The sequence below is a fragment of the Heteronotia binoei genome, chromosome 11, assembly GCF_032191835.1.
Source record: "Heteronotia binoei isolate CCM8104 ecotype False Entrance Well chromosome 11, APGP_CSIRO_Hbin_v1, whole genome shotgun sequence".
NCBI classification, from domain to species: Eukaryota; Metazoa; Chordata; class Lepidosauria; order Squamata; family Gekkonidae; genus Heteronotia; species Heteronotia binoei.
In genome coordinates, this window is record NC_083233.1 from 75,686,407 (window position 1) to 75,714,215 (window position 27,809).

The following is a 27,809-nucleotide window of genomic DNA, read 5'->3' on the forward strand; positions in this document are numbered from 1 at the left end:
AACTGGGGGCAGGCAGCAATTTCCCTCCAAGCCAGTTTGGCAAGGGATTCTGGAGCAGAGGTCACTGGGGATGTGTGTGTTGAGGGGGGGGCATTTGTGAGGTTCCTGCGTTGCGCAAGGGTTTCGACTCGATGACCCTGGAGGTCCCTTCCAACTCTATGATCCTGCCCATTTGGAAAAGGTGGTCTACATTGCAAACATTGTCTTGGCAATAAACCCATCGCATCATCATAGTATTGATCACCCCTTGCGTGGGATCTTCTCCCATGCCTTGCTGCAGAAGAGTTAAATTATGCAAAACATGCAGATAGTTTCTAATCTGATTTGCAGTATGCAGTCAGTACACAAAAGCTGATTCTTCTTGGCATAGAATTTGTGGGGGTGGGGGGCTAGCATAGAGTACATTTGGGGCATGGGGGGGGGGACTCTTCTTTCTGCAGCCGTGAAAATAAGTTCACAAAAGTTACTAGCCCCCCAAAGTTTTAATTAGCCCATCTGCCCATGTGCCGTCGTGCTTGCTTATGCATCAGATGTTCCCGCCACCACCATTTTTTCACTGCAGTCCCTGAAGCAGTTCACAGTGTTCATTAAATCCAGCAATTCCAACTCAAAAGCTGTAGTTTAAAAATCAAAAGCACAGATGAAATAGACCCGTGAAGAGAACGAGCGGGTAGCTGAGGAAGAAAGAGAACAAGTCGAAATGTAGACTTAAAAAAAATTTAAACAAAACACACGCACCCAAAAAAATAAAAAACCCAACACATTTTTGATGCTTGCAGAACATGAAGTTTGTCTGAACGTAGAGAAAGGAAGCAGCAAAAAGAAGACTGCAGATTTATACCCCGCCCTTCTCTCTGAATCAGAGACTCAGAGCGGTTTACAATCTCCTATATCTTCTCCCCCCACAACAGACAGCCTGTAAGGCAGATGGGGCTGCAAGAAGAAGAAGAATTGCAGATTTATACCCCACCCCTCTCTCTGAATCAGAGACTCAGAGCAGCTTACAATCTCTTATATTTTCTTCCCCCACAACGGACACCCTGTGAGGCAGATGGGACTGAGAGAAGAAGAACTGCAGATTTATACCCCGCCCTTCTCTCTGAATCAGAGTCTCAGAGCGGCTTACAATCTCCTATATCTTCTCCCCCCGCAACAGACACCCTGTAAGGTGGGTGAAGCTGAGAGGGCTCTCACAGAAGCTGCCCTTTCAAGGACAACTCCTGCGAGAGCTATGGCTGACCCAAGGCCATTCCAGCAGGTGCAAGTGGAGGAGTGGGGAATCCAACCCGGTTCTCCCAGATAAGAGTCCGCACACTTAACCATTACACCAAACTGGCTGTGCAACTCTTGAGTTGACCCAGGAGCACTTGTGTGATGGCGGGCTCACCTAGAGCACTTGTGACCGGGCCTCATTTTGGGCAGGCGCTCACAGGACTGGAGCTCCGGAACCTTTAAAGTTTATTGCGTGGCTCAGAGTGCTAAAGCTGCAGTATTGCAGTCCGAAGCTCTGCTCACGACCTGAGTTCAATCCCCAGCGGAAGCTGGGTTTTCAGGTAGCCGGCTCGAGGTTGACTCAGTTTTCCATCCTTCTGAGGTCGGTAAAATGAATTCCCAGTTTGCTGGGGGGAAAGTGTAGATGACTGAGGAAGGCAATGGCAAACCACCCTGTGAAAAGTCTGCCGTGAAAACGTGAAAGCAACGTTGCACCAGAGTTGGAAACGACTGGTGCTTGCACCGGGGAGCTTTCCTTTCCTTTTCCTTCTTTCTTTCACCTCCTTCCCCAGTACTTGCTTCTGGGCTCCATTGTTCAAACCTCTCCCCCCCCCCCCCCCGGCCAATGAACATTTTGCTGAAATGCTGAGTCAACCTCAAGTCGGCTACCTGAAAACCCATCTTCTGCCAGGGATCGAACTCAGGTCATGAGCAGAGTTTCGGACTGCAATACTGCAGCTTTAGCACTCTGAGCCACGCAAAGTTTGACAAACTTTCTAATATTTCTCCCCCGCAAAAAAATGGGAAAAGAACCAAAACATGTGAAGCAGACAGATGGAAGGCAGACTGTGGCCACAGAGGAGAAAGTCATTTAAAAAGTACGACGAGAGTAAGGTTCTATTATAACAATTACAATTCAAGAAGCATTTTAAAGCGGACACTGAGCTGATACAGAGTTAGCGCGCCTTCCAGTGAGGTCAGGAATGTGTGGCACAGGGAAACGAGTCGTGCTAATGAGCTCCGGCACCTCTTTTTCTACAAAACGACGCCTGGTTGTGACTGATGCGGAATGAGGAACTAGCTGGGAGAAGCCGGCTTGCTTAATCGCTCGGAGAAGATTCTTCACTCGCTCCAGGCGACCAGGCAAATGGCTCTTCCCAACCTTGACTGTCTGTATGAATTCTGTACCCAAATGAACGCGGAGAAGAACAGGCCCAGGAAGCTTGAGCTAACTTTTTGTGGCGATAGAACAAAGCACTAGACAAGTGCACCTTTAAGACCAACTACGTTTTATTCGGAATGTAAGCTTTCGTGTGCTCTTAAGCAGACTTCATCAGACAAAATGTGAAGCAATAGAACTTGGTTCAGGGAATCCAGGGAATCAAACCTGGTTCTCCCAGATGAGAGTCCACGCACTTAACCGCTACACCAAAATGGCTCAGAATGAATAAGTTCATCCACATAAAGCCTGTCCACGTTAGCCGGTGTCAAACGTTTCGTTGCCGTTGTCAAAACTGACGGTTATGTTATGTTAAAGTGCCTGCGTGCACTCTTGTGTACTCTTTGGCAGCCTGTTTAAAAGTACCACTGAATGTGGAGGTCCCCCTCAGTCACCATGTCTAGTGGCCACTGATAGACCTGTCCTCTATGAGCCATTCCCTTTTCAAGCTGTTTACTCCTGTGGCCGTCACTACATCCTCTGGCAGTGAATTCCACATTTTAAGCACTCACTTCCCAACACCCGTAAGGGCTTGGAGAGCCAGTTTGGTGTAGTGGTTAAGTGTGTGGACTCTTATCTGGGAGAACCAGGTTTGATTCCCCCACTTCTCCACTTGCACCTGCTGGCATGGCCTTGGGTCAGCCATAGCTCTGGCAGAGGTTGTCCTTGAAAGGGCAGCTGCTGGGAGAGCCCTCTCCAGCCCCACCCACCTCACAGGGTGTCTGTTGTTGGGGAGGAAGGGAAAGGAGTTTGTGGGCCGCTCTGAGACTCTTCGGAGTGGTGGGCGGGATTTAAATCCAATATCTTCATCTACCTCACAGGGTGTCTGTTGTGGGGGAGGAAGGGAAAGGAGATTGTGAGCCGCTCTGAGACTCTTTCGAATGGAGGGTGGGATATAAATCCAATATCTTCACCTACCTCACAGGGTGCCTGTTGTGGGGGAGGAAGGGAAAGGAGATTGTGAGCCGCTCTGAGGCTCTTTCGAATGGAGGGCGGGATATAAATCCAATATCTTCACCTACCTCACAGGGTGTCTGTTGTGGGGGAGGAAGGGAAAGGAGATTGTGGGCCGCTCTGAGACTCTTCGGAGTGGAGGGTGGGATATAAATCCAATATCTTCATCTACCTCACAGGGTGTCTGTTGTGGGGGAGGAAGGGAAAGGAGATTGTGAGCCGCTCTGAGACTCTTCAGAGTGGAGGGCGGGATATAAATCCAATACGTTCATCTACCTCACAGGGTGTCTGTTGTGGTGGAGGAAGGGAAAGGAGATTGTGAGCTGCTCTGAGACTCTTCGATAAATCCATCATCATCATCATCATCTTCTTGTGACCGATGTTCCTTCTAAGCTGTGGAGTCTTGTGAGCAAATATTCCACTTTGCGAGCTGCTGGCATTAAAGTTGCGAGCTGCAGCATAAATTAGGTTGCTCTGGGGCCATTCTTCCTGAGCGAAGACAAAAATGGGTGAGTCAGAGGCTAAAATATTGTGAGCTAGCTCACACTTCCTCAGCTTAGCAGGAACATTGCTTGCGACCCTCCCGAGAGCCTCCACACTTGAGTTGAAGGCCACTGACCAAAAGGATATCAGGTGGGTCTCCACTGTGTGAGACAGGGTTGCTGGACTAGATGGACCACCGGTCTGATCCAGAAGGCTCTTCTTATGTTCTCAAGTGCCCTTAAGTTGCAGCCAATACAAGGAGAGCCACATCGGCGGAACGAGGGTGAGGATTACCGAGCTAATCTCTCCAAAGTGCTTTGAATACTCCCAAACGCTACATAAATGTTAAGCATTTTATCCAGGACTTTTGGTTGGATTAAGAGGCGAAGGCCTGTCTACACGCGGTTTCTTTTTGATGTAGATATGAAATGAACGCACGGCTGCTTTTTTTTTTTAGTGCCACGTTGACAGCTTTAGCTTATACTTTGCACATTACGGGTGGATGCCAGCAGTCAGGGCTTACATTCATGCCATTTGTGAGGACATAACTGAGCTCTGAAGTCGGTTGGTTGTTGTAGATTTTCTCGGCTTGTGTGGCCGTGGTCTTGGCATTGTGAGACCTGACGTTTCTCCAGCAGCTGTGACTGGCATCCTCAGAGGCGTAATCCAAAAAACTGGAGTTCTCTCTGGGTCAAACTGAGAAGAAGTTGGTCGGCAGGTTTTTTGGATTACGCATCCTCAGAGGCGTAATCCAAAAAACTGGCATTCTCTCTGGGTCAAACTGAGAAGAAGTTGGTCGGCAGGTAATATGTATCTACTCAGGCAGATATACCCCACCTCCCCCACCTGCCTGAGTAGATACATATTACCTGCCGACCAACTTCTTCTCAGTTTGACCCAGAGAGAATGCCAGTTTTTCTGGGTTGCACCTCTGAGGATGCCAGTCACAGTTGCTGGCGAAATGTCAGCTCTCACAATGCCAAGACCACGGCCACACAGTCTGGAAAATATGCAACAAGCAATGGACTCTGGGCGTGAAAGCCTTCGACTTCTCTGTTGGTCTCCTCCCCCTCCCCCCCCCCTCCGCCTCCACCACCGGCTTGAAGTAGCAGAGTCTCCACCCTCTGCTTTGCGTCAATCCTCGCCGACAAAGCACGGTTAGAGGGACAGCGTTCCTGTATCCAGGCTTGTGCATCACCTCATCGGTCCCTGCGGGAGAGACACGGGGAGTGCGGCAAGGATGGAGCTGTGGTCGTTCGGCCGTTCAACTGGGTGGGGTGTTGGGAATTGCAGAGGAAAGCCTGCGCGAGCGAGAAGAAGCTGCCGTCTCGCTCTCTGCCTCTAAAGCTGGGCTCTTGCGATGCCGACGGGTCTCCCGTCTGCTTTCCTACCATCTCCTGAAGGTGCAGATTTAAAAAAAAAAAAAATGTGTTGTGCATCTTCGTTCGTAAATAGGTGGCCTCAGGGGTGGAATTCTAACAGGAGCTCCTTTGCATATTAGGCCACACACCCCTGATGTAGCCAATCCTCCAAGAGCTTTCAAGGCTCTTTTTTGTAAGCTCTTGGAGGGTTGGCTACATCAGAAGGGTGTGGCCTAATATGCAATGGAGGAGGTGGTGGCGGCTACAAGCACAGCCAGCTTCAAGAGGGGGTTAGATAAAAATATGGAGCAGAGGTCCATCAGTGGCTATTAGCCACAGTGTGTGTGTGTGTGTGTATAAATTTTTGGCCACTGTGTGATACAGAGTGTTGGACTGGATGGGCCATTGGCCTGATCCAACATGGCTTCTCTTATGTTCTTATGTTCCTGCTAGAATTCCACCCCTGGCTGGCATGCTGATTCAGTCTCCAGGTTCTCAGTGGCATAAAGTGGGCTTTACTGCGCAGTTGTTGGGGCAGGCAAGAGTTCTTGCCTGACCCCTTCTTTGAAGAAAAAGAAGAGGGAGTCTCAGAGCAGCTTATGATCTTCTTTCCCTTCCCCTCCCCGCAACAGATACCCTGTGGGCAGTCTTCCCTCTAAGCTGATTTAGTGTGAGTCAGCTTTTCAGTTTTTTAGCCTCTGGCTGACGCATTTTTGCCTCGACTCAGGAAGGATGACCCAGAGCAAACCCACTCATGCCGTAGCCCACAGTGCCAGCAACTCACAACGAAGAATTTTTGCTCACAAGACTCCACAGCTTAGAGGGAGCATTGCCTGTGAGCAATACTCCTCCTAAACGGTGGGGTCTTGTGAGCATAAATTCTACTTTGTGAGCCGCTGGCATTAAAGCTGTGAGCTGCTGCATAAATTGGTCTGCTCCGGGGCCTTTTTCTCCTGAGCTAAGACAAAAAAAGTGTGAACCGGAGGCTAAAAAACGGTGAGCTAGCGCACGCTAATTCAGTGAGGTAGGGGGGGCTGAGAGAGCTCTTTCGAGAACAGCTCTGGGAGAATTGCGGCTGACCCAAGGTCACTCCAGCAGCTGAAAACCCAGTTCTTCCAGATAAGCATCTGCGCACCCAACCACTACACCAAACCGGTTTCAAGGACTGTGACCAGAGCAAGAGAGGATTTTCCATCCTGCCTTCTGACAATACCACACCGCATGTGGCACACTGGAGGATTTCCCGCAAAGAGAACTGTGCCTGGCAAAGCCACGTATCGCGACGTTCTCCTCTGTATTTTGGCCTTAGTGAGGAAGCCGTCCTTTCTTGCTTCAATCCTCTGCACTTTATAACCGGCGGTTGGATGTGTGAACGCACGAGTCTGCTTTCTGCCAGGTCAGACCACTGGTCTGTCAAGGGCCAAGCTCATGTGGTGTAGTGGCTAATGAGATGGGGTGGGAACTGGGAGACCCAGGTTCGAATCGTCATTCTGCCATGGAAACTCACTGGGTTGACCTTGTGTCTGTCGCGCACACAGATTATCTACCTTGCAGGATGAGGATAAAATGTAGGAAGGGGGGGGGGGGAATGATGTAAACTGGAGAGATGAGGAAGGTGTGTGTATTTATACGTAAGGTCTTGTCTACTGCGACTGGCAGCAGCACTCCAAGGTCTGCAGATACAGAGATCTTTCATCTACTACATAACCCTTTTGTAACTGGGGAGGGGCGTCCTGCATGCAAATCGGACGCGCTGACGCTGAGCCACAGCCTACCGTAAATGGTTGCATTTCCAAAGATACGATAACACATCCTTTCTGTTGGAGATGCGTCACTCCCACAAGGAAGTTGTCACTTGATCCCAGAATCACCAAGCCGCGAACGTGCATTTGTGAACCAACTTGATGACTTGCCCGAGGCCAATGAGTGGGAGCGATTGGGGATTTAAACCTGTAAAGGTAGTTCCCCTGTGCAAGCACCGGTCGTTTCCGACTCTGGGGTGACGTTGCTTTCACGTTTTCACAGCAGACCTTTTTACGGCATGGTTTGCCATTGCCTTCCCTCAGTCCTCTACGCTTTCCCCCCAGCAAGCTGGGTACTCATTTTACTGACCATGGAAGGCCGAGTCAACCTGGAGCCGGCTACCTGAACCCAGCTTCCCCTGGGATCAAACTCAGGTCTTGAGCAGAGCTTAGGACCGCAGTACTGCAGCTTTAACACTCTGAGCCACGAGGGTCTTATATTACGCCTGTATACGAATATAAATGCCTTCTCTACCGCTGGCTTTCAAGAGGAAAGTGCGAGTAAGCCGAATACTGCCCCCTCTCCGGGTTGCCTTCCTAATGAAAGCCGGTTTGCTTGTTTGTTTCCCTTTGCAGAGAAGCCGATGCATTTCACATCCCTCCCGGAGGGACAGAAGCTGAGCGGAGAGCCTGCCGTCACCACCTGCTGGCCGCCGGTGCACCCCTACCAAGGGCCGACGCGGGACGTGATCAGAACCTCTCCGCATACTGAGCCCCACGTATTTCAGTATAACCCCCCAGGTGAGCCGAGGTCATTCAGCCGGCATGTATACTCGCTAGCCTCCTGTGCTGTCGCTCCTGCAACTTCGTGCAAGAGGGCCGATAGCGTCACAGCCAGGGCTTTTTCGGTAGCAGGAGCTCCTTTGCATATTAGGCCACACCCCTCTTAAGAGAGCCAGTTTGGTGTAGTGGTGAAGTGCGCGGACTCTTATCTGGGAGAACCGGGTTTGATTCCCCACTCCTCCGCTTGCAGCTGCTGGAATGGCCTTGGGTCAGCCAGAGCTCTGGCAGAGGTTGTCCTTGAAAGGGCAGCTGCTGTGAGAGCCCTCTCCAGCCCCACCCACCTCACAGGGTGTCTGTTGTGGGGGAGGGAGATAAAGGAGATTGTGAGCCGCACTGAGACTCTTCGGAGTGGAGGGCGGAATATAAATCCAATGTCTTCTTCTTCAATGTCTTCTTATGTAGCCAGTCCTCCAAGAGCTTACAGGATTCTTCTTACACGGCCTACTGTCAGCTCCAGGAGGATTGGCTACATCAGGGGAGTGTGGCCTAATATTCAAAGGAGCTCCTGCCACAAAAAAAGCCCAGGTCACAGCCATGAACTTCCATTGGGTGGCTTTTGCTGAGCCACTCCAGACAGGATGCTGAGCAAGGGAGGGTGAAGAGAACCCACTTGTGAATTTGGGGCAGGTATTTGTGGGTTTCCTGCATTATACAGAGGGGGTTGGACTAGATGACCCTGAAGGTCCCTTCCAACTCTATGATTCTATGAGTGGCAGAAAGGACTTTGGGACCAAAATTTGATGTTAAGGTGGGCGGCTTGTGCCAGGGCAGAACCCACTGGTGACGCTCCACCTCTAAACTGAATATTAGCCATGTGGATATAGCCAGCCGCTGCTTGATAAGTTGGACCACTGTCCTGCCTAGTTCAGTGCCTTCTGTTCTGATGCACAACATCTCTTCGCTCGTTTAGGGAAACGAACATGTTCCCCAGCACCTCCACTTGCAGCTGCTGGAATGGCCTTGGGTCAGCCATAGCTCTCTCAGGAGTTGTCTTGAAAGGGCAGTTCTGTCAGAGCTCTCTCAGCCCCACCCACCTCACAGGGTTTGATTCCCCACTCCTCCACTTGCAGCTGCTGGAATGGCCTTGGGTCAGCCATAGCTTTCGTAGGAGTTGTCCTTGAAAGGGCAGCTTCTGTCAGAGCTGTCTCAGCCCCACCCACCTCACAGGGTTTGATTCCCCACTCCTCCACTTGCAGCTGCTGGAATGGCCTTGGGTCAGCCATAGCTCTCTCAGGAGTTGTCTTGAAAGGGCAGTTCTGTCAGAGCTGTCTCAGCCCCACCCACCTCACAGGGTTTGATTCCCCACTCCTCCACTTGCAGCTGCTGGAATGGCCTTGGGTCAGCCATAGCTTTCGTAGGAGTTGTCCTTGAAAGGGCAGCTTCTGTCAGAGCTGTCTCAGCCCCACCCACCTCACAGGGTTTGATTCCCCACTCCTCCACTTGCAGCTGCTGGAATGGCCTTGGGTCAGCCATAGCTCTCTCAGGAGTTGTCTTGAAAGGGCAGTTCTGTCAGAGCTGTCTCAGCCCCACCCACCTCACAGGGTTTGATTCCCCACTCCTCCACTTGCAGCTGCTGGAATGGCCTTGGGTCAGCCATAGCTTTCGTAGGAGTTGTCCTTGAAAGGGCAGCTTCTGTCAGAGCTGTCTCAGCCCCACCCACCTCACAGGGTTTGATTCCCCACTCCTCCACTTGCAGCTGCTGGAATGGCCTTGGGTCAGCCATAGCTCTCTCAGGAGTTGTCTTGAAAGGGCAGTTCTGTCAGAGCTCTCTCAGCCCCACCCACCTCACAGGGTTTGATTCCCCACTCCTCCACTTGCAGCTGCTGGAATGGCCTTGGGTCAGCCATAGCTTTCGTAGGAGTTGTCCTTGAAAGGGCAGCTTCTGTCAGAGCTGTCTCAGCCCCACCCACCTCACAGGGTTTGATTCCCCACTCCTCCACTTGCAGCTGCTGGAATGGCCTTGGGTCAGCCATAGCTCTCGCAGAAGTTGTCCTTGAAAGGGCAGCTGCTGTGAGAGCTCCCTCAGCCCCACTCGCCTCACAGGATGTCTGTTGGGAGAGGAAGGGAAAGGAGATTGTGACCCGCTCTGACACTCTGAGATTCAGAGTGAAGGGCGAGGTATAAATCCAGTATCTTCTTCTGTCTTCTTACAATGAGACAATGCTGATCTTGACAAACCCGTGGTCTGGCTTGATGTAAGACAGCTGCCTGTGCTTGTACGTTCCTTGCTTGCCAAGTGCGTTTGCCCATCCCAGCCTGGTATTCGATCTCCAAGGGTGAAATCCCAAAAGATTTATGGAGACCCTGCTGGATTACCACACGTGGCTTCTGGTCTATTGGGGATGGTGTTTATTCCCGCTTTCAACAAAGTTTTAGTAACCCCCACAGGACAATTCCAGACAACAAGCCTATCTCCTATATGTACCTAACAGATACAAAAACCGCTGCAAATACAGTATTAACAAGAATCACTGTATAATCTACATAGAATGGTCATATGATCAACTTTGCAAAGCTGTATCAGCCCGTCCAAAATATCAAATGCATTACATAATCATCACGTCGCACAATAATGCTCCAAAGACCGAATCACTCACAAACATCACATGACAGTTCTCAATAGCAGCTGAAAATCAATATAGGAGCCAGTTTCAGGTTATGACTCAGAAACTGATTAAGAAATGGAACAATATTCTCATAAGCTGCAATTCGAATTCAGAGAGAGCCAGTTTGTTGTAGTGGTTAAGTGTGCGGACTCTTATCTGGGAGAACCGGGTTTGATTCCCCACTCCTCCACTTGCACCTGCTAGCATGGCCTTGGGTCAGCCATAGCTCTCGTAGGAGTTGTCCTTGAAAGGGCAGCTGCTGTGAGAACCTTCTCAGCCCCACCCACCTCACAGGGTGTCTGTTGTGGGGGGAGAAGATATAGGAGATTATAAGCCGCTCTGAGTCTCTGATTCAGAATGAAGGGCAGGGTATAAATCTGCAGTCTTCTTCAAATCTAAATTCCAGATGCAGATTCTTAGAATGGAACGCCTTAGCCTCTTCACTTCAGTTTTCAGTATAATTCCTTCTAAGCTTCAATTGGGCGCGCGCCGCTTACAAATCAAAATGTATAACAACTCTTGCTTTTCTGTACACAGGTCACCCCGTCCCCTTGAACGTGCAAGAAAGCTCTCGGCCCGGACTCCAAAGATTGTCGGCCATCTCCAACCCTCCCCCTCTCATTTCCACCAAACACCCCTCTGTTCTTGAGCGACCCCTTGGCTCCATTTCCCAGGTACAAGTGCAGACTTCAGGGTGCAGAGGGTTGGTTGAAAAAGCTGATTTTGAGAGAATGCTCTTTCCTGCAGATCACAGGGGAGAGCGGGTTAAAACTGTCCACTGGTTGGTCGGCATCTGCGCACGTAGCGCTTTTACCGAATCCCATATGGAACAACAGATCCCTGCCCCCAAGGAGCTTACAAAATCAAGCAGCCAACACAGAGGAAGCAACAGAAGGAGGGGGAGAGAGATGCAGGTGTGAAAAGGCTCAATTCGTCAGAACCAGGGTTTTTTGGGTAGCAGGAACTCCTTTGTGTATTAGGCCACACACCCCGAGGTAGCCAATCATCCTGGAGTTTACAGTAGGCCCTGTAAGAAGAGCCCTGTAAGCCCCTGGAGGATTGGCTGCATCAGGGAGACGTGGCCTAATCAGGGCTTCTTTTGTAGCAGGAACTCCTTTGCCTATTAGGCCACACGCCCCTGATGTAGCCAATCCTCCTGGAGCTTACAGTAGGCCCTGTAAGAAGAGCCCTTTAAGCCCTTGGAGGATTGGCTACAACAGGGTTGTGTGGCCTAATAGGCAAAAAAAAAAAAAAGCGCCCTGATTAGGACACACACTGCAGATGTAGCCAATCCTCCAAGGGCTTAAAGGGCTCTTCTTACAGGGACTACTGTAAGCTCCAGGAGGATTGGCTACATCGGGGGAGTATGGCCAAATATGCAAAGGAGTTCCTGCTACAAAAAAAAAAGCCCTGGTCAAAACTCAGGTACAGCAGGAACAGAGATACGAGGATAAGCCATATGAGAAATGTGGGCTTTGAAGAGGGATTTGAAGGGAGAAGGTGGGTTTTTTTTCCAGGATGGAGTTCCCTGCATATAGGTAACAAGGAAAGATGGGTGGGTTCGTGACATAAGAGAAGCCATGTCAGATCAGACCAGTGGCTCATCCAGTCCAACACACAGTGGCCAAAAAAAACCAGGTGCCATCAGGAGGTCCACCAGTGGAGCCAGAGACCTTTGAGCAGCTGAGGACGGTAGGATTCGAGAAGAGGAGACCACAAACAGAAGCGTAACAAAAAGGAAGGACCGAGATATCTATCTTCCTGTTTGTGTCTATCCATTTCCCTCCCCCACCCCACCCCGTTCCTCGTCTAAGGAGCTGGATTCTGTGTTCCCTATCAGCATGCCCACACAACAGACCATAGTCTCAATACAGATAGATAAGACAAAGAGTTAACATGCAGTTCACGCTTCTCATTCCCTGTTGAAAACTCCCATTTGGGAGGGAGATGGAGAGACCCTGTACTCTTGCTTCTCTGGAGCGCAGTGCCCAGTTTGCCTGCTCTCGGTTACTACTCCGACAATCCCATTCGGTTACAAATGGGCATTACCGATCATCATGCACTGGGAACCAGGGTCCCTTGAAGACCTCGTCCTTTTCAATGCTGTAGGTTTCCTGTTCCTTTCTCAAGCCCTGTCCTCATGACCCCGCCTTGCCTGTTGTCTATGATAAGCCCTCTAGGCCAGGTTTGGAAAAGAGCCCCCTGGAACGGAGTGGTAAAACTGCAGTACTGCAGTCCGAACTCTCTGCTCACGACCTGAGTTCGATCCCAGCAGAAGCTGGGTTCAGGTAGCTGGCCCAAGGTTGACTCAGCCTTCCATCCTTCCAAGGTTGGTGAAATGAGTCCCCAGCTTGCTGGGGAGGAAAGTGTAGGGGAAGGTAATGGCAAACCACCTTGTAAAAAGTCTGCCGTGAAAACGTCATGATGCGACGTCACCCTAGAGTCGGAAACGACTGGCGCTTGCACAGGGGACTATCTATACCTTTTTAGGCCAGGTTTGTCTCGCTTCCTCATAGTAAATAGCACACTATCGCCATATTAAATTGAAGCAGCAGTTCCTTATTACAGAAGGCATAACCAACCGCGGCACTGGAACTTTTGCCGTGCTTTGGTACCAGCATCCATAACCAAATCCCTTTGCTCTGCCTTTTAGGGAGTGCCTCTCCAGCTGCACACTCCGTTCAGCTCCGAGCATGCAAAAGTCCCCATTGGCTCTGTCGCCATGGGCCTGCCTTTGACGATGGACCCCAAGAAGTTCGGTAAGACAAAAAAACACACTCGCCGTTCTTGTAACAATGGACGGTGCCACACCTTTGAACTTACAAGCGACGGTTGGCGGGAGGACTAGATCGTGGGGTTATGCGAGTCGGAGGACAGAATGTCACGAGGGAGAGCAAAGGAGGGACTGGCCGACAATCAGTGTACCCTCTGAGCTGAGTTAGTGTGAGCTCTAGCTCAGTTTTTTACCCTCTAGCTCACCCATTTTTGTCTTAGCTCAAGGAAAAGGGCCCCACAGCAGTAGCTCATAACTTTAACACCAGTAGCTCATGAACAGTGTTCTTTCTAAGCTGAGTTAGTGTGAGCTAGCTCACAGTTTTTTTAGCCTCCGGCTCACACATTTTTGTCTTAGCTCAGGGGAAAGGGGCCCCGGAGCAAACTACCCGATGCAATTGCTCATAACTTTAGTGCCAGTCACTCAGTAAGTAGAAGCTTAGCTCCCAAGGCTCCACAGCTTCGAGGGAGCCTTGCCGACAATACAGAGCACATCCCCCCACTGCCCCTGGGTGCAGCGCTTTAGCAGCGTTGCATGGTGATGCATCATGTCTTCCAGGGCCTTTCTCGGGTGTAAAGCAGGAGCAGCTCTCTCCGAGGAGCCAGGCCAGTCAGCCTGAAAATCTGGTCGTGCAGACGTCGCAGGAGAGCTCAGTCCTCAGAGGTAAGACCTTTGCGCTGCGCAGCTTGCAAGGGGTTCCTCCCGACATGAGCTGAAAACGTCGCGGCTCAAGCAGCAGACTGAGGGCCACTCTTTCACGTCCTCCCCCGGGGTCGTGCCAGGACCCTGAATCGAACCGCTTCAAATGCGAACTCCTCACGCCGATGCCTCTTAAAAAGGAAAAACGGCCTTCTCGTCCTGAGCATCCGCTCGGCTTCTTCTGCGGCTGGCCCTGATACGTTCCTGACCCGCAGCAAGGCCCGCGAGCCAAAGCGCATCGCTGGTCTCGCCTCCCGAGGAAGCGAAAATAACACGTCTGACCTCCCAGATTAGGCGTGCCCCAGAAACAGGCAGTCGCTAGAGAGCCTGAAGAGAGCGCACCCTCTCCAGCCAACCTCTCGTTTGAACCGATGAGACTCCTCTTTAGGCCTGCGGTCCTTCTGACTTTGTTACGTTTTGCAGGAGCGTCCTTGGGCTCGTTGTCGGGAGGAAGCATCACAAAAGGCATCCCCAGCACGAGGCCGCCGCCCGAATCTCCCATCACCTATCGAGGCTCCATCACGCACGTATGTCCCTTCTCCGCTTTTTGTCCTTTTCGAAAGCTGCGTTCTTGGGGAGTTCCGGAGCTCCTCCAGGGTTCCTCGACAAAGAGGCCACCTCTGACTGCTGACCGGCTTCCCTGGAAGACCTAAGGTCACCCTCAGGGCCGATTAACAATTAGGCCAAGTAGGCGCTGGCCTATGGACCCCCACGCCTTTAGGGGCCGGCTCCCCCCCGCCTAGTTTCCCCCCTGCTCGCAGCCTGCCAGCCCGCACGTGCTGCAAGCAACTGAGCTACTCTTTGCCCGACTTGCCTGGTGCGGCTGCTGCCGGCATCATCGCCAAGTTTGCCTCCCTCTGCGTCTCCCCTGCAGCTTTGTCACAGGGGCTTTTGAGAAGGGGCCCGCAGGCTGCAGCAGGGGCCGCGTGTGGCACGGCAGGTGCCCCAACTCTGAGATAATTTGCAAGGGGCCCCCCGAGATTTTGACCGCCTAGGGGCCTCCGCAGGGTTTAATCCAGCCGTGGTCACCCCGCAGCAGTGCACGGCCACAGAGGGGGGCATGCCGGAACGCGCTCCTCGTCCTTGCAGAGTTTGTGGGGTCCGGCAGGCCAGGTCAGCACCGAGCGTCGACTGCGCATTGTCGTTTGCAATGCGCTCGAGGGCCAAGGCAGGATGGGCTCTCCATTTCCACTTCTGCATCGCTTTTGAAAACTTTCTACCCTCGAAGCTGTCGCAGCCGGGGTTTTCCAACGTGGTGCTGTGTGGAAAGGAAAGGCTGCCCCCCCGTTTGCCATTCAAGTTTCTTTCTGTAACAGAGGCAGGAAGTGAGCTGTCTCTCTCTCTCTCTCTCTCTTTTTAACCTTGTATTTTTCAGTCTGCTGCTAACGTGAGCAAACGCTGGGCGATTTTTTTTTTTTAAAAAACATTCTTGTCCTCTTCCATTCTGCCCCTTTCTTTCTGCCCCGTAAGGGGAAATGCCGAAAGAATGCGGGCTGTCAAATGTGTTGGGTCTCTCCGGTACATCTCCTCGCGAGCATTCTGCCTCTGGCCCCCGGTTCCTTCCTCAAGCCTCCCCCCCTCCCACTCTCCCAAACACGCACTGAGCGCTTGGATTCCCATCAGTCCTCTCCAGCGACAGAATTCCTGCCAAGTGGGTGATAGCTTTGTGCCGTTGAGTTATTGCTTTATCTGGAAACCAAGCAAAGCGAATCCGTTTCCCTTAGGGATTTTTCTCTGGCTGGGGTTCAGATCTCCAAAGCCGCTTATAAACACTCCGGATTCCTCTCCCCCTCCCTTTGGGCTTTCTTATCGAGGAAGGGCGACTGCAGCTCAGCCGCCACTAGAGGGCTCAGCTCTGGGAGGTCTCAGATTGCACTCGATATGGAAGAAAAATAATATCTCGGTTTCTTTGGGCTTGACATTTGGTTTCCTCTAGTTAACTGCTTTTGGGGGGGGGGGGGTTGGGGAGGGGGATGAGTAAATTTAAACCGCTGCAGTTAAAGTGCTTTTAAACCACCGCAGTTAACGTTAAAAGGCTCTTGAAAGCTTTTAAAGCCTTTGTTAACTTACAAAACCATTTACACCTGGCCTCCTCCCAAACATTTCGACTTGCGTTCAGTTTTGAATTCTCATTATTTGCTTCCTGTTTGTAAACTCAACATGAGGAAGAACTTCCTGACAGTAAGAGCGGTTCCTCAGTGGAACAGGCTTCCTCGGGAGGTGGTGGGCTCTCCTTCCTCGGAGGTTTTGAAACAGGGGCTAGATGGCCATCTGACAGCAATGAGGATCCTGTGAATTTAGGGGGAGGGGTTTGTGAGTTTCCTGCATTGTGCGGGGGTGGGGCTGGACTAGATGACCCTGGAGGCCCCTTCCAACTCTAGGATTCTATGAAACTCAGTCACTTTCCAGGTGGATGACTGAAGACAGAAATTGTAAGGCCAAGGAGGACCTTAGAGCTACATAGAGACACCCTGTCTTTGCAGGGGGGGGAAAAAAAACCTTTGGTGGGTATCAGGTTGACTTCCCCCCAAACCCTCCAGTGGATGTCTGGTGTTGGCTTTCCATGCACTGTTATGTGCAAAGCTGGACTGGGTTTAGTACATTTGGCAACCTCCCAGCTCTGCATACACACACACACACACAATACACATGAAGCTGCCTTATGCCAAATCAGACACTTAGTCCATCAGAGTCATGCCGGCGTACTCAGACTGGCAGCAGCTCTCCAGGCCCCCCGGGCTGAGGTCTTTCCCATCCCCTCCTGCCTGGTCCTTTTAACTGGAGAGGCCAGGGATCGAACCTGGGACCTTCTGCTTGCCGAGCGGATGCTCTTCCCCTGAGCCTCCACCCTTCGCCTGAGATGCTGGCAGTTCTGCTCAGCTAGGGATGACTGCCAAGCCTCTCCTGTCTACCCCTCCAGCTGCCAAGGGAGGGATCTGTAAGGCAGGGGTCCCCAACCCCCTGTAAGGCAGGGGTCCCCAACCCCCGGTCCGTGGCCTGTTAGCAACCGGGCCATGATGCCCCTCTCCACACGTTGGACCCTGACTATCTCGAGCTTCGCAGATGCTATTTGGGCCTCGTCCCCACACAGCATTTTGGGTTGAAAGGATCTCGGGTGCCTTGGCAAGCCGCTGCCAGAGGAAATGGGCTCTGCGCTTGAGGAACCAGCAATCTGCCCCATTAGAAGTCAGCTTCGGATGCTGCTTTAAGAGGCGTTTGCTTGGTCCCTTCCAGATGTCCTGATCCCAAGAACCGCTGCTTAAAGGCTGCCTTTTGAAACATCAGGAAACACCTGCAGCTTTTATTCACTGGGAATGTGGGAGGGATTTGGGGGGGATCTCTTTCTGCAGTAAAGAGAGATGCGGCTGGAAGTCCAGGCCTTGGAGAGTTCAGGTCTGAAGAGCAGCACGAAGAAAAGGAGTTGACAGGCCTAGGAAGGAAGCTGCATGTGTGTTTCTCCTGTTTAAAACATTTATTGGCTGACTTTTTTTATACCTCGCATGCCCTCACGGCGGCTTGCAACGTAACTCAGAAGAACAATCATAAAAAGGCATAAAAGGCCACAGTATAAAAATCTCAATTCGGAGTGCCAATAATTTTTCTAAAGAACGAAATTAAGTCAGATGCAGTCTTCAGCCTCCTCCTAGAGATTGAGAGGCCAGGCACACCTCCCTGGAGAGGTTGCTCCATTATCATGGGGCTGCCACCGAAAAGGCCCTCTCTCGTGCGCCCAGCAACTGAGCTGCTTTGATTGATGGGACGGTCAGGAAGGCCTCTTCCTGTGACCTCAGTTCACAGTCCTTCAGATGCTCCAGTCCAGTCCCAAGCTATGCGTTGCATCCATTTCAGCTTTGCCTCCCCACCCCCACCCCGTGCAAGGCCTGAGCTGGCTGGTAATCACAGAGCCGGGCTCTCGTCTCCTCCTTCTGCGGTGCCCGTCATTTCACCGCAGCTCTCGCCTTAACCGTACACGAGACATGCATTTCCTGCCCCCGTCTCAACTCGGTTCATGGTCATCGTCCTCATCAATAATGAAGGTGCTTCCCTCCCCCCCACCCTCCCCCGGCAGTGGGTTATCTAGAAGCTGAGTTCCAGGACAGCATTCGCTTGGCTGCTCTTCTTTTGTTCAGCCTTTTGGAACAAAGTGTTCTCCTCTCCGAACGTGCACGTGTGTGTGTGTGTGCGCACTTTTTCTTCTGCCTTTAATTGCTCGCAAAGCTGTTAAATGCGGATCTCGGGTCTCTTTCCAAGGGCACCCCAGCCGAAGTGCTGTACAAAGGAACAATCACCAGGATAATCGGAGAAGACAGCCCCGGTCGAGCGGAGAAGGCGAGAGAGGAGGCTTTGCCGAAGGGCCACGTCATCTACGAAGGGAAGAAGGGACACGTCCTGACTTACGATGGTGAGTTGCAGTTCCGCTCCACTTTGCCCTCACGTGCTCTCCCGCTGCATGCAGGTGCTGCAGGCTGCGTTCTCCTGTCAGAGCATCTGGCCTGGCCTGCGCACGCCGGCAGGATCAGGTGGTAGAACAGACCGTACCGCTTCAGACTGCCGGTCGTGTTTTTAAATGCAGCCCTTGCAGAAAGAGGGGCCCCGGGTGTAGAAAAGGAAGAGTGCAAGGAGTGAAGAAGGTAGACGATATTGGATTTATATCCCGCCCTATACTCTGAATCTCAGAGCGGTCACAATCTCCTTTACCTTCCCCCCCACCCGGACAACAGACACCCTGTGAGGTAGGTGGGGCTGAGAGAGCTCTCCCAGAAGCTGCCCTTTCAGGGACAGCTCTGTGAGAGCTGTGGCTGACCCAAGGCCATTCCAGCAGCTGCAAGTGGAGGAGTGGGGAATCAAACCCAGTTCTCCCAGATAAGAGTCCGGGCACTTCACCATTACACCAAACTGGCTCTCAGGACACCCTGTGAGGTGGGTGGGGCTGAGAGAGCTCTCCCAGCAGCTGTCCTTTTAAGGACAACTCCTGCAATAGCTATGGCTGACCCAAGGCCTTTCCAACAGCTGCAAGTGGAGGAGTGGGGAATCAAACCCAATTCTCCCAGATAAGAGTCCGCACACTTAACCACTACACCAAACTGGCTCTCAGGACAGACACCCTGTGAGGTGGTTGGGGCTGAGAGGGCTCTCCCAGCAACTGCCCTTTGAAGGACAACCTCTGCCAGAGCTATGGCTGACCCAAGGCCATTCCAGCAGCTGCAAGTGGAGGAGTGGGGAATCAAACCCGGTTCTCGCAGATAAGAGTCCGGGCACTTCACCATTACGCCAAACTGGCTCTCAGGACACCCTGTGAGGTGGGTGGGGCTGAGAGCTCTCACAGCAGCTGCCCTTTCGAGGACAACCTCTGCCAGAGCTATGGGCTAACCTAAGGCCATTCCAGCAGCTGCAAGTGGAGGAGTGGGGAATCAAACCCGGTTCTCCCAGATAAGAGTCCTCACACTTAACCACTACACCAAACTTGCTCTGGAGTGGGTGTTTCTCCCCTCCAAAAATGGTACCTTCCAAAACAGCACGCTCTATTCCACTGCCTGATACTACCTCAGTCTACTGCATGGGTAGACCAGGCCTCGGTTACATCATAGTCGCGTCAGGGAGTGCCATAACAAACCAGTAGATATAAGCCATTTGCATACCTGTCACAGAAGCCCAGTACAGGAGAACCCACTCGGTCTTTACAAAGGATGAGCTGGAGCCTTGTGAGGAAGAGACAGGATTTTGGGGTTCCACTTAAAAGCCATCAGTCTTGAAAAAGGCAACGAAACGTTTGACGCCGGCTAACGCGGGCTGGCTTTATGTGGATGAACTTATTCTTTATCCTAACACCTCACTGGAACTATAGTGGACCGAACGTGCAAGGCTGTGAAGTGGGATGATTTGTTTCTCAACGTGCCTGTGGGCAACACGGATGGAAGGATTCATTACCTTTCAACGTGGGTGTCAAGGTGGCAGATGCGGTTCAATGTGGCCAAGTGCAAAGTAATGCACATTGGGGCCAAGAATCCCAGCTACAAATACAAGCTGATGGGGTGTGAACTGGCAGAGACTGACCAAGAGAGAGATCTCGGGGTCGTGGTAGATAACTCACGGAAAAGGTCAAGACAGTGTGCGTCTGCAATAAAAAAGGCCAACGCCATGCTGGGAATTATTAGGATGGGAATTGAAAACAAATCAGCCAGTATCATAATGCCCCTGTATAAATCGATGGTGCGGCCTCACTGGGAGTACTGTGTGCAGTTCTGGTCGCCGCACCTCAAAAAGGATATTATAGCATTGGAGAAAGTCCAGAAAAGGGCAACTAGAATGATTAAAGGGCTGGAACACATTCCCTATGAAGAAAGGTTGAAACGCTTGGGACTCTTTAGCTTGGAGAAACGTCGACTGCAGGGTGACATGATAGAGGTTTACAAGATAATGCATGGGATGGAGAAAGTAGAGAAAGAAGTCCTTTTCTCCCTTTCTCACAATACAAGAACTCGTGGGCATTCGATGAAATTGCTGAGCAGACAGGTTAAAACGGATAAAAGGAAGTACTTCTTCACCCAAAGGGTGATTAACATGTGGAATTCACTGCCACAGGAGGTGGTGGCGGCCACAAGTATAGCCACCTTCAAGAAGGGTTTAGATAAAAATATGGAGCACAGGTCCATCAGTGGCTATTAGCCACAGTGTATGTGTGTATATAAAATTTTTTGCCACTGTGTGACACAGAGTGTTGGACTTGATGGGCTGTTGGCCTGATGCAACATGGCTTCTCTTATTACAGACCGTTTTCTCGTGATTTTGGCTTATGAGTCGAGGAGGCTCTTAACCTTTGAAAAGGGCCTCGTGTGTGCACTTTAAATGTGGCTGTGTGCACTTTGATTTTATTTTTCCGCGGACCGTTTGAGTTCATTTTAGTGCGGACGGTCTGGGAAAAGAGGTTATGTCCAAGTTCCTGCGTGCCCTCTTGGGTTTTGTACGGCAGACTGTTTTAAGGTAGAAGCTTTGGAATATCGAAGTGCCTTTGTGCACATTTATATTATTCATCATAGGTTATTTAGAAGTAGAGTCTGCTCAGAAGTAGAGGCCAGAAGGTTTCTCGGTTACATAATAGCCGTGCTGGGGAGTGCCATGACAAACCAGTAGATAACCCATTTGCCTACCTGTCGACAGAAGCCCAGTGCAGGAAACCACACACACAAACACACCCTTCCTTGCCCATGTGCAGGCACAGTGCATGCAGCCACTTCGCCTGCGGGGTCACGTTCTGCAGGTGGCAAGACAGTTGTACAGAGACAGAGGCCAAGCTAGTACACTCTTGCCTGCCCTCCTTCCCCACATGGTGAATCAACAGGTGGGAGGTGCTAGATTGGACTAGAGAAACAGACAAGACTGAAAAGGGGTGGGTGGGGGGAACCAATCCAATACTGGAAAGGTAACCAAGGAAGTTAGGGCGAAAACAATAATGAAATATAGTTAGACGCGCAGTGCTGATATAAAAATGCACTGTATTTTAATTATGCATAGGAAATTATTAAAACCGTAATAAAAACCACGTGAGGTTCTGTATGTAAGTACCTATACCTAACATTAGGATAAATGTAAGAATATATAAATACAGGTTAAAAGGTACGGAATGCATTCAGATTCAAGAACCAAGCACATTTTGGCTAAAAAGCCCGACTTCAGTGGTAATCTAAGTTGAGCCTTCTATAATTATTTTTGCCCAAACCAACTTGGTTCCCTGGCTGGAGAAACACCTCCGATGAGGTTAGCGTGCATGAACCTTTTGGGGGTTTTTTTGAAAGGTTTGAATCCATGTGGATGTTTTCCTGCATGTTCCCAGGAGTAGGGGTGTCTCCCCACCACTCACTCCCCTTTTCACCTTTTCCATAAGAAAGAAACCCAGGCAGGAACATCACAAGTCACCATGTGGGGGCCAGTCCCAGGTGTCTTCCCAGGCCTTGTGCTTCCTGAGCCTCTGCAGAGCTGCCAGAAACAGAATGAGTCTGTCTGTCCGTCTATCAATTATCTATCTTTATCTACTCTCTGTCTCTCATATATCTGTAATCTATCTCTGTCTATCTCTCTGTCCATCCATCCATCCATCCATCCATCCATCCATCCATCCGTCTATCTATTTATCTATCTATCTATCCATCCATCCAAACATCCATCCATCTATCCGTCCATCCGTCTGTCTGTCATCTGTCTATCTGTCTGTCTGTCTATCCATCCAAACATCCATCCATCTATCCATCCATCCATCCATCATCTATCTGTCTGTCTGTCTATCCATCCATCCATCCAAACATCTATCCATCTATCCATCCATCCAAACATCCATCCATCCATCCATCCAAACATCCATCCATCCAAACATCTATCCATCCATCCAAACATCTATCCATCTATCCATCCATCCATCCATCTATCCATCCATCCATCCATCCATCCATCCATCCATCCATCCATCCATCCATCCATTCAAACATCTATCCATCCATCCAAACATCTATCCATCCATCCATCCATCCATCATCTATCCATCCATCTATCTGTCTGTCTATCCATCCAAACATCCGTCCATCTATCCATCCGTCTGTCTGTCCGTCTGTCTGTCTGTCTGACCTATGAATAGCCACCTACTTAAGGCCACTTAAGCCAATGGTGGCCAGAGGCAGGTAGATACAGTTGCTTGTTTATACCCCATTTTTCTTCCCACTGGAGACCAAACCGGCTTACTTTTGTTCCCCGCTCCTTTCCTTTTAGCCTGGCAACAATCCCATCATCATCACCATCATCACATTTTATTTATATCCCGCCCTCCCCCGGCGAGGCAGGCTCAGGGCGGCTCACAACAGGCAGCTTAGGCTGAGAGCGGGACTGGCCCATCCGGCTTCTGTGGTACAACAGGGCATCTGATTCTAATCCAGCACTCTAACCACGACACCATGCTGGCTATCCGATTGTCTCTTGGTCACACCTGGTAGTCCAAAGAAGTGCTGGCCAGCCACTTGAAGCTTTGCCCCCCTCCCCCCCCATGATGTTAGCAGCAGAATCCACAAGCAAACAGTGCCGCTGTGGGCCGTGTTGCTGGATCAGTAGCAAGGACGCAGCAGGCAGCAGCTTCCTGAATATCCATCGGACTGGGTTGCGTCAGTTCTGTTTTATGCGTGCTCCGGCGAGGAAGGAAGAAGCAGATCCTAATCTGCTGTGCCCCCCTCTGCCCTTCTGGGTATCTCGTACAAATCAGCAGTTGCGTCACAAACCTCCAGGTTAAGCATTCCTCCCAAGAAAAAGCACCTGTCCTTGTTTGCATTTTTTTACCATCTACTGGCTCCGGGGTGCTGCAGCACCAAAGGCGGCCTGTTGGTAAGACTGTGCCGTGTGGGCTGTTGCAAAAGATGTATTTCTAGGCACTGACCAGGTGCTCGTATCGTGGATGGGCCAAAGCAGGGGGCCCCAACCCCTGGGCCACATACTGGCACCAGTCCATGGCCTGTTAGCAACTGAGCAGCGCAGGCATGGTGCTCTCGGCTTCCTGGGTCACTGCTGAAAGCAATGGGGTGACACATCAGCATGTGCTCTACTTCAAGTCTGGCTTCTCAGCCGAGCTCAGAAGAGAGCAGCCTTTTGTCCCGGGCTGCCTGTGGAGGCAGCCTCAGAGTAAGCCTCTTTTCATCCATGCAAGCGGGTGGAAGGGCAGTGCAGCAGTGACCTTGACCTGCCTCTCCTGATCAGGGGGGTCTTTCAGTGAAAGGGGGAGTTGCATGGTTATAGGATGGGGGAGACTTGTCTTAGCAGTAGTATGTGTGAAAAGGGTCTAGGGGTCTTAGTGGATCATACACTGAACATGAGTCAACAGTGTGATGCAGCGGCTAAAAAGGCAAATGCAATTTTGGGCTGTATCAACAGAAGTATAGTGTCCCGATCATGTGATGTGATGGTATCGCTTTACTCTGCTCTGGTAAGACCTCACCTGGAGTATTGTGTTCAGTTTTGGGCACCACATTTTAAGAAGGATATAGAGAAGCTGGAACGGGTCCAAAGGAGGGCGATGAAGATGGTGAGGGGTCTGGAGACCAAGTCCTATGAGGAAAGGTTGAAGGAGCTGGGGATGTTTAGCCTGGAGAGAAGGTGGCTGAGAGGTGATATGATCCCCATCTTCAAGTACCTGAAGAGCTGTCATCTAGAGGATGGTGTGGGATTGTTTTCTGTGGCCCCGGAAGGTAGGACCCTAACCAGTGGGTTGAAATTAAATCAAAAGAGTTTCCAGCTCAACATTAGGAAGAACTTCCTGACCCTTAGAGCAGTTCCTCAGTGGAACAGGCTTCCTCGGAAGGTGGTGGGCTCTCCTTCCTTGGAGGTTTTTAAGCAGAGGCTAGATGGCCATCTGACAGCAATGCTGATCCTGTGAATTTAGGGGGAGGTGTTTGTGAATTTCCTGCATTGTGCAGGGGGTTGGACTAGATGACCCTGGAGGTCCCTTCCAACTCTATGCTTCTATGACAGAAGCAACCCCAGTCTTCCCTCCATTTTAAAGACCCCCATGGGGGGAGAGGGATGGGGGGAAGTGTCTGGGGTGGCAGAAACCCCAGCACTGCCCCTCCCCCCAGTTCGTGGAAAAATTGACTTCCACGAAACTGGTCTCTGGTGCCAAAAAGGTTGGGGACCGCTGGGCCGAAGGACTCCTGCTTGGCATTTCGTTTGCAGACTTCACGGGTGAGAGCTGCTGGTTTAGCTTGGTGGCTAGACGTCACCCAAGGACCAAATCACACAATAGTTATGCATTTATGTACATTATTTATAGCCTGCCTTTTAACCGAAGCTCCAAGCAGATGGTGTAAAGTGCCGTAGAGTCGCAGACAACTTGCGGTGACCCTGATGGGGTTTTTAAGGCGAGGGAGATTCAGAGGTGGTTTGTCGTTGCCTGCCTCTCCGTAGCAACCCTGGACCTTCCTTGGGGGTCTCCCATCGAAGTGCTGCATCAGGGCTTAGTTCTCACGGCCCTTTCTTACGCACCTCGGGAAATGCCATTCACAACTTTGGGGTCAGGCAGAACATTTTTCTCCAGGGATCCTGGAGGGTTGCTTTTTCTCCCATTTTTGCCATTTTCTGGGTATGGGGCAGGTGTCATTGGGGGCGTAGGGGGAGAGGGATTTGTGAATTTCCTGCATTGTGCAGGGGGGTTGGACTAAATGTCCCTTCCAACTATATTATTCTACTGATCAGGACTACCTTGCTCAGTTTGGGTGATTAACACATGACATTCACTGCTACAGGAGGTGGTGGTGGCTACAAACATAGCCAGCTTCAAGAGGGGAATGGATAAGCATATGGAGCAGAGGTTCATCAGTAGCTATTAGCCACAGCTTATCATTACAACTTTGTCTGGGGCAGTGATGCTCTGTACTTTTGGTGCTGGGGGGGGGGGGGTCACAGTGGGAGGGCTTTTAGTGTCCTGGCCCCACTGGTGGACTTCCTGATGGCACCTAGGTTTTTTGGCCATTGTATGACACAGGGTGTTGGACTGGATGGGCCATTGGTCTGATCCAACATGGCTTCTCTTCGATTCTTATGTGACACAGAGTGTTGGACTGGATGGGTCATTGGCCTGACCCAACATTGCTTCTTTTATGTTCTTATGTGACACAGAGTGTTGGACTGGATGGGCCATTGGCTTGATCCAACATGGCTTCTCTTATGTTCTTATGTGACACAGAGTGTTGGACTGGATGGGCCATTGGCTTGATCCAACATGGCTTCTCTTATGTGACACAGAGTGTTGGACTGGATGGGTCATTGGCCTGACCCAACATTGCTTCTTTTATGTTCTTATGTGACACAGAGTGTTGGACTGGATGGGCCATTGGCTTGATCCAACATGGCTTCTCTTATGTTCTTATGTGACACAGAGTGTTGGACTGGATGGGCCATTGGCTTGATCCAACATGGCTTCTCTTATGTTCTTATGTGACACAGAGTGTTGGACTGGATGGGTCATTGGCCTGACCCAACATGGCTTCTTTTATGTTCTTATGTGACACAGAGTGTTGGACTGGATGGGCCATTGGCCTGATCCAACATGGCTTCTCTTAGATTCTTATGTGACACAGAGTGTTGGACTGGATGGGTCATTGGCCTGACCCAACATTGCTTCTTTTATGTTCTTATGTGACACAAAGTGTTGAACTGGATGGGCCATTGGCTTGATCCAACATGGCTTCTCTTATGTTCTTATGTGACACAGAGTGTTGGACTGGATGGGCCATTGGCCTGATCCAACATGGCTTCTCTTAGATTCTTATGTGACACAGAGTGTTGGACTGGATGGGTCATTGGCCTGACCCAACATTGCTTCTTTTATGTTCTTATGTGACACAAAGTGTTGAACTGGATGGGCCATTGGCTTGATCCAACATGGCTTCTCTTATGTTCTTATGCGACACAGAGTGTTGGACTGGATGGGCCATTGGCCTGATCCAACATGGCTTCTCTTATGTTCTTATGTGATACAGAGTGTTGGACTGGATGGGCCATTGACCTGATCCAACATGGCTTCTCTTATGTTCTTATGTGACACAGAGTGTTGGACTGGATGGGCCATTGGCCTGACCCAACATGGCTTCTCTTATGTTCTTATGTGACACAGAGTGTTGAACTGGATGAGCCATTGGCCTGATCCAACATGGCTTCTCTTATGTTCTTATGTTTCTGAGATCTGGCAAGATCAGGCTAGTCTGGACCATCCAGGTCTGGGTGCAGGCGGATAACAAAATGTGATACGAAGCTCTCACCGCTGTTGACATGTGGGGAGTTCCCCTCTGTGGACTGAATTCTCAGGTGCACGCAAGCCCAATGTAGATCAAGGCTGTGTGAATAAGGCGAGCTGCTGCCAGCCTCCCATCTACCACTCCCATGGTTTCATTTCTGAGCTGAAATGGCCCTAGGGAGCTGCTGTTTGTCTCCGTTGAGGAGACAATTTTTATTGCAATCGCACAGTCTTGACATTTTCAGTGAGTTCTTCACCACAACCCCAAGATCTCTCTCTTGGTCAGTCTCTGCCAGCATCAAAGCGGCTCAGCCTCAGTGCGGGTCAGCACGCCAGGGAGGGAGGAGAGGAGGACGGCGGCAGGGGAGGCCATGGCAGAGGGAGGTAGGCAGGCAAACTAGGCAGTTGTCGTGGGCACCAGGAAGGGGGGGGGGAGCCCAATTTGGTACCCCCCTCCTCCCGGCACCCTAGACAGCCACTTAGTTTGCCTAGTGAGCAAGCCAGCCATGCCGAGTACTGACCAGGGCTGACCCTGCTTTAGCATCCAAGATCTGATGAGTCTGGGCTAGCCTGGGCCGTCCAGGTCAGAGCTGGTAGAAAGTAGCTACGTCTCTTCCTTGGCTTCCCCATCTCCGCTGGAGGATTCCCTAGCAGTGACTGAGTGGGATTCCCTATACAGAAGCAAAAAAGCTCACGGCGCAATACTGCAAATGGTATAAATCACATTGGAAAATGTACAGTAAAACCCTTATGAAAAAGTTCTTGTCCTGCAATCATTCTATACTGCACGTGGACAGTTAATTTCAATGCTGACTCGAAACTGAGACACCTTAGTGCAAAATGCAATAGACCTAAATCAGAGTCCACATCGGAGGTGGTAAAAGTAATAAAGAGCCATGCTCTGTCTTCTGTTGCTCACATGCAGGGACTTTTTTTGCAGCAGGAACTCATTTGCATATCAGGCCACGCACCCCTGATACAGCCAATCCTCCTGGAGCTTCCAGTATTCTTTGCACTAAGAGCCCCATAAGCTCCTGGAGGATTGGCTACATAAGAGGGGTGTGGCCTAATATGCAAAGGAGTTCTTGCTACAAAAAAAAAGCCCTGTTCACATGGATTCGAAAAGAACTTGGGCTAGAAGTCCCAATAGAAAAGAA

The 27,809-nt window shown here is 50.9% G+C and overlaps 1 protein-coding gene across 1 annotated transcript in view; it reads left to right on the forward strand.

Moving 5' to 3' along the window:
• The window catches only part of NCOR2 (nuclear receptor corepressor 2), a 480,522-nt gene that overhangs the window by 364,763 nt on the left and 87,950 nt on the right, over positions 1–27,809 (forward strand). The window contains 6 exon segments of the mRNA XM_060250121.1: positions 7,608–7,772; positions 10,958–11,094; positions 13,074–13,179; positions 13,752–13,856; positions 14,316–14,419; positions 18,144–18,294. Of these exon segments, the coding sequence (XP_060106104.1) occupies positions 7,608–7,772; positions 10,958–11,094; positions 13,074–13,179; positions 13,752–13,856; positions 14,316–14,419; positions 18,144–18,294 (768 nt within the window).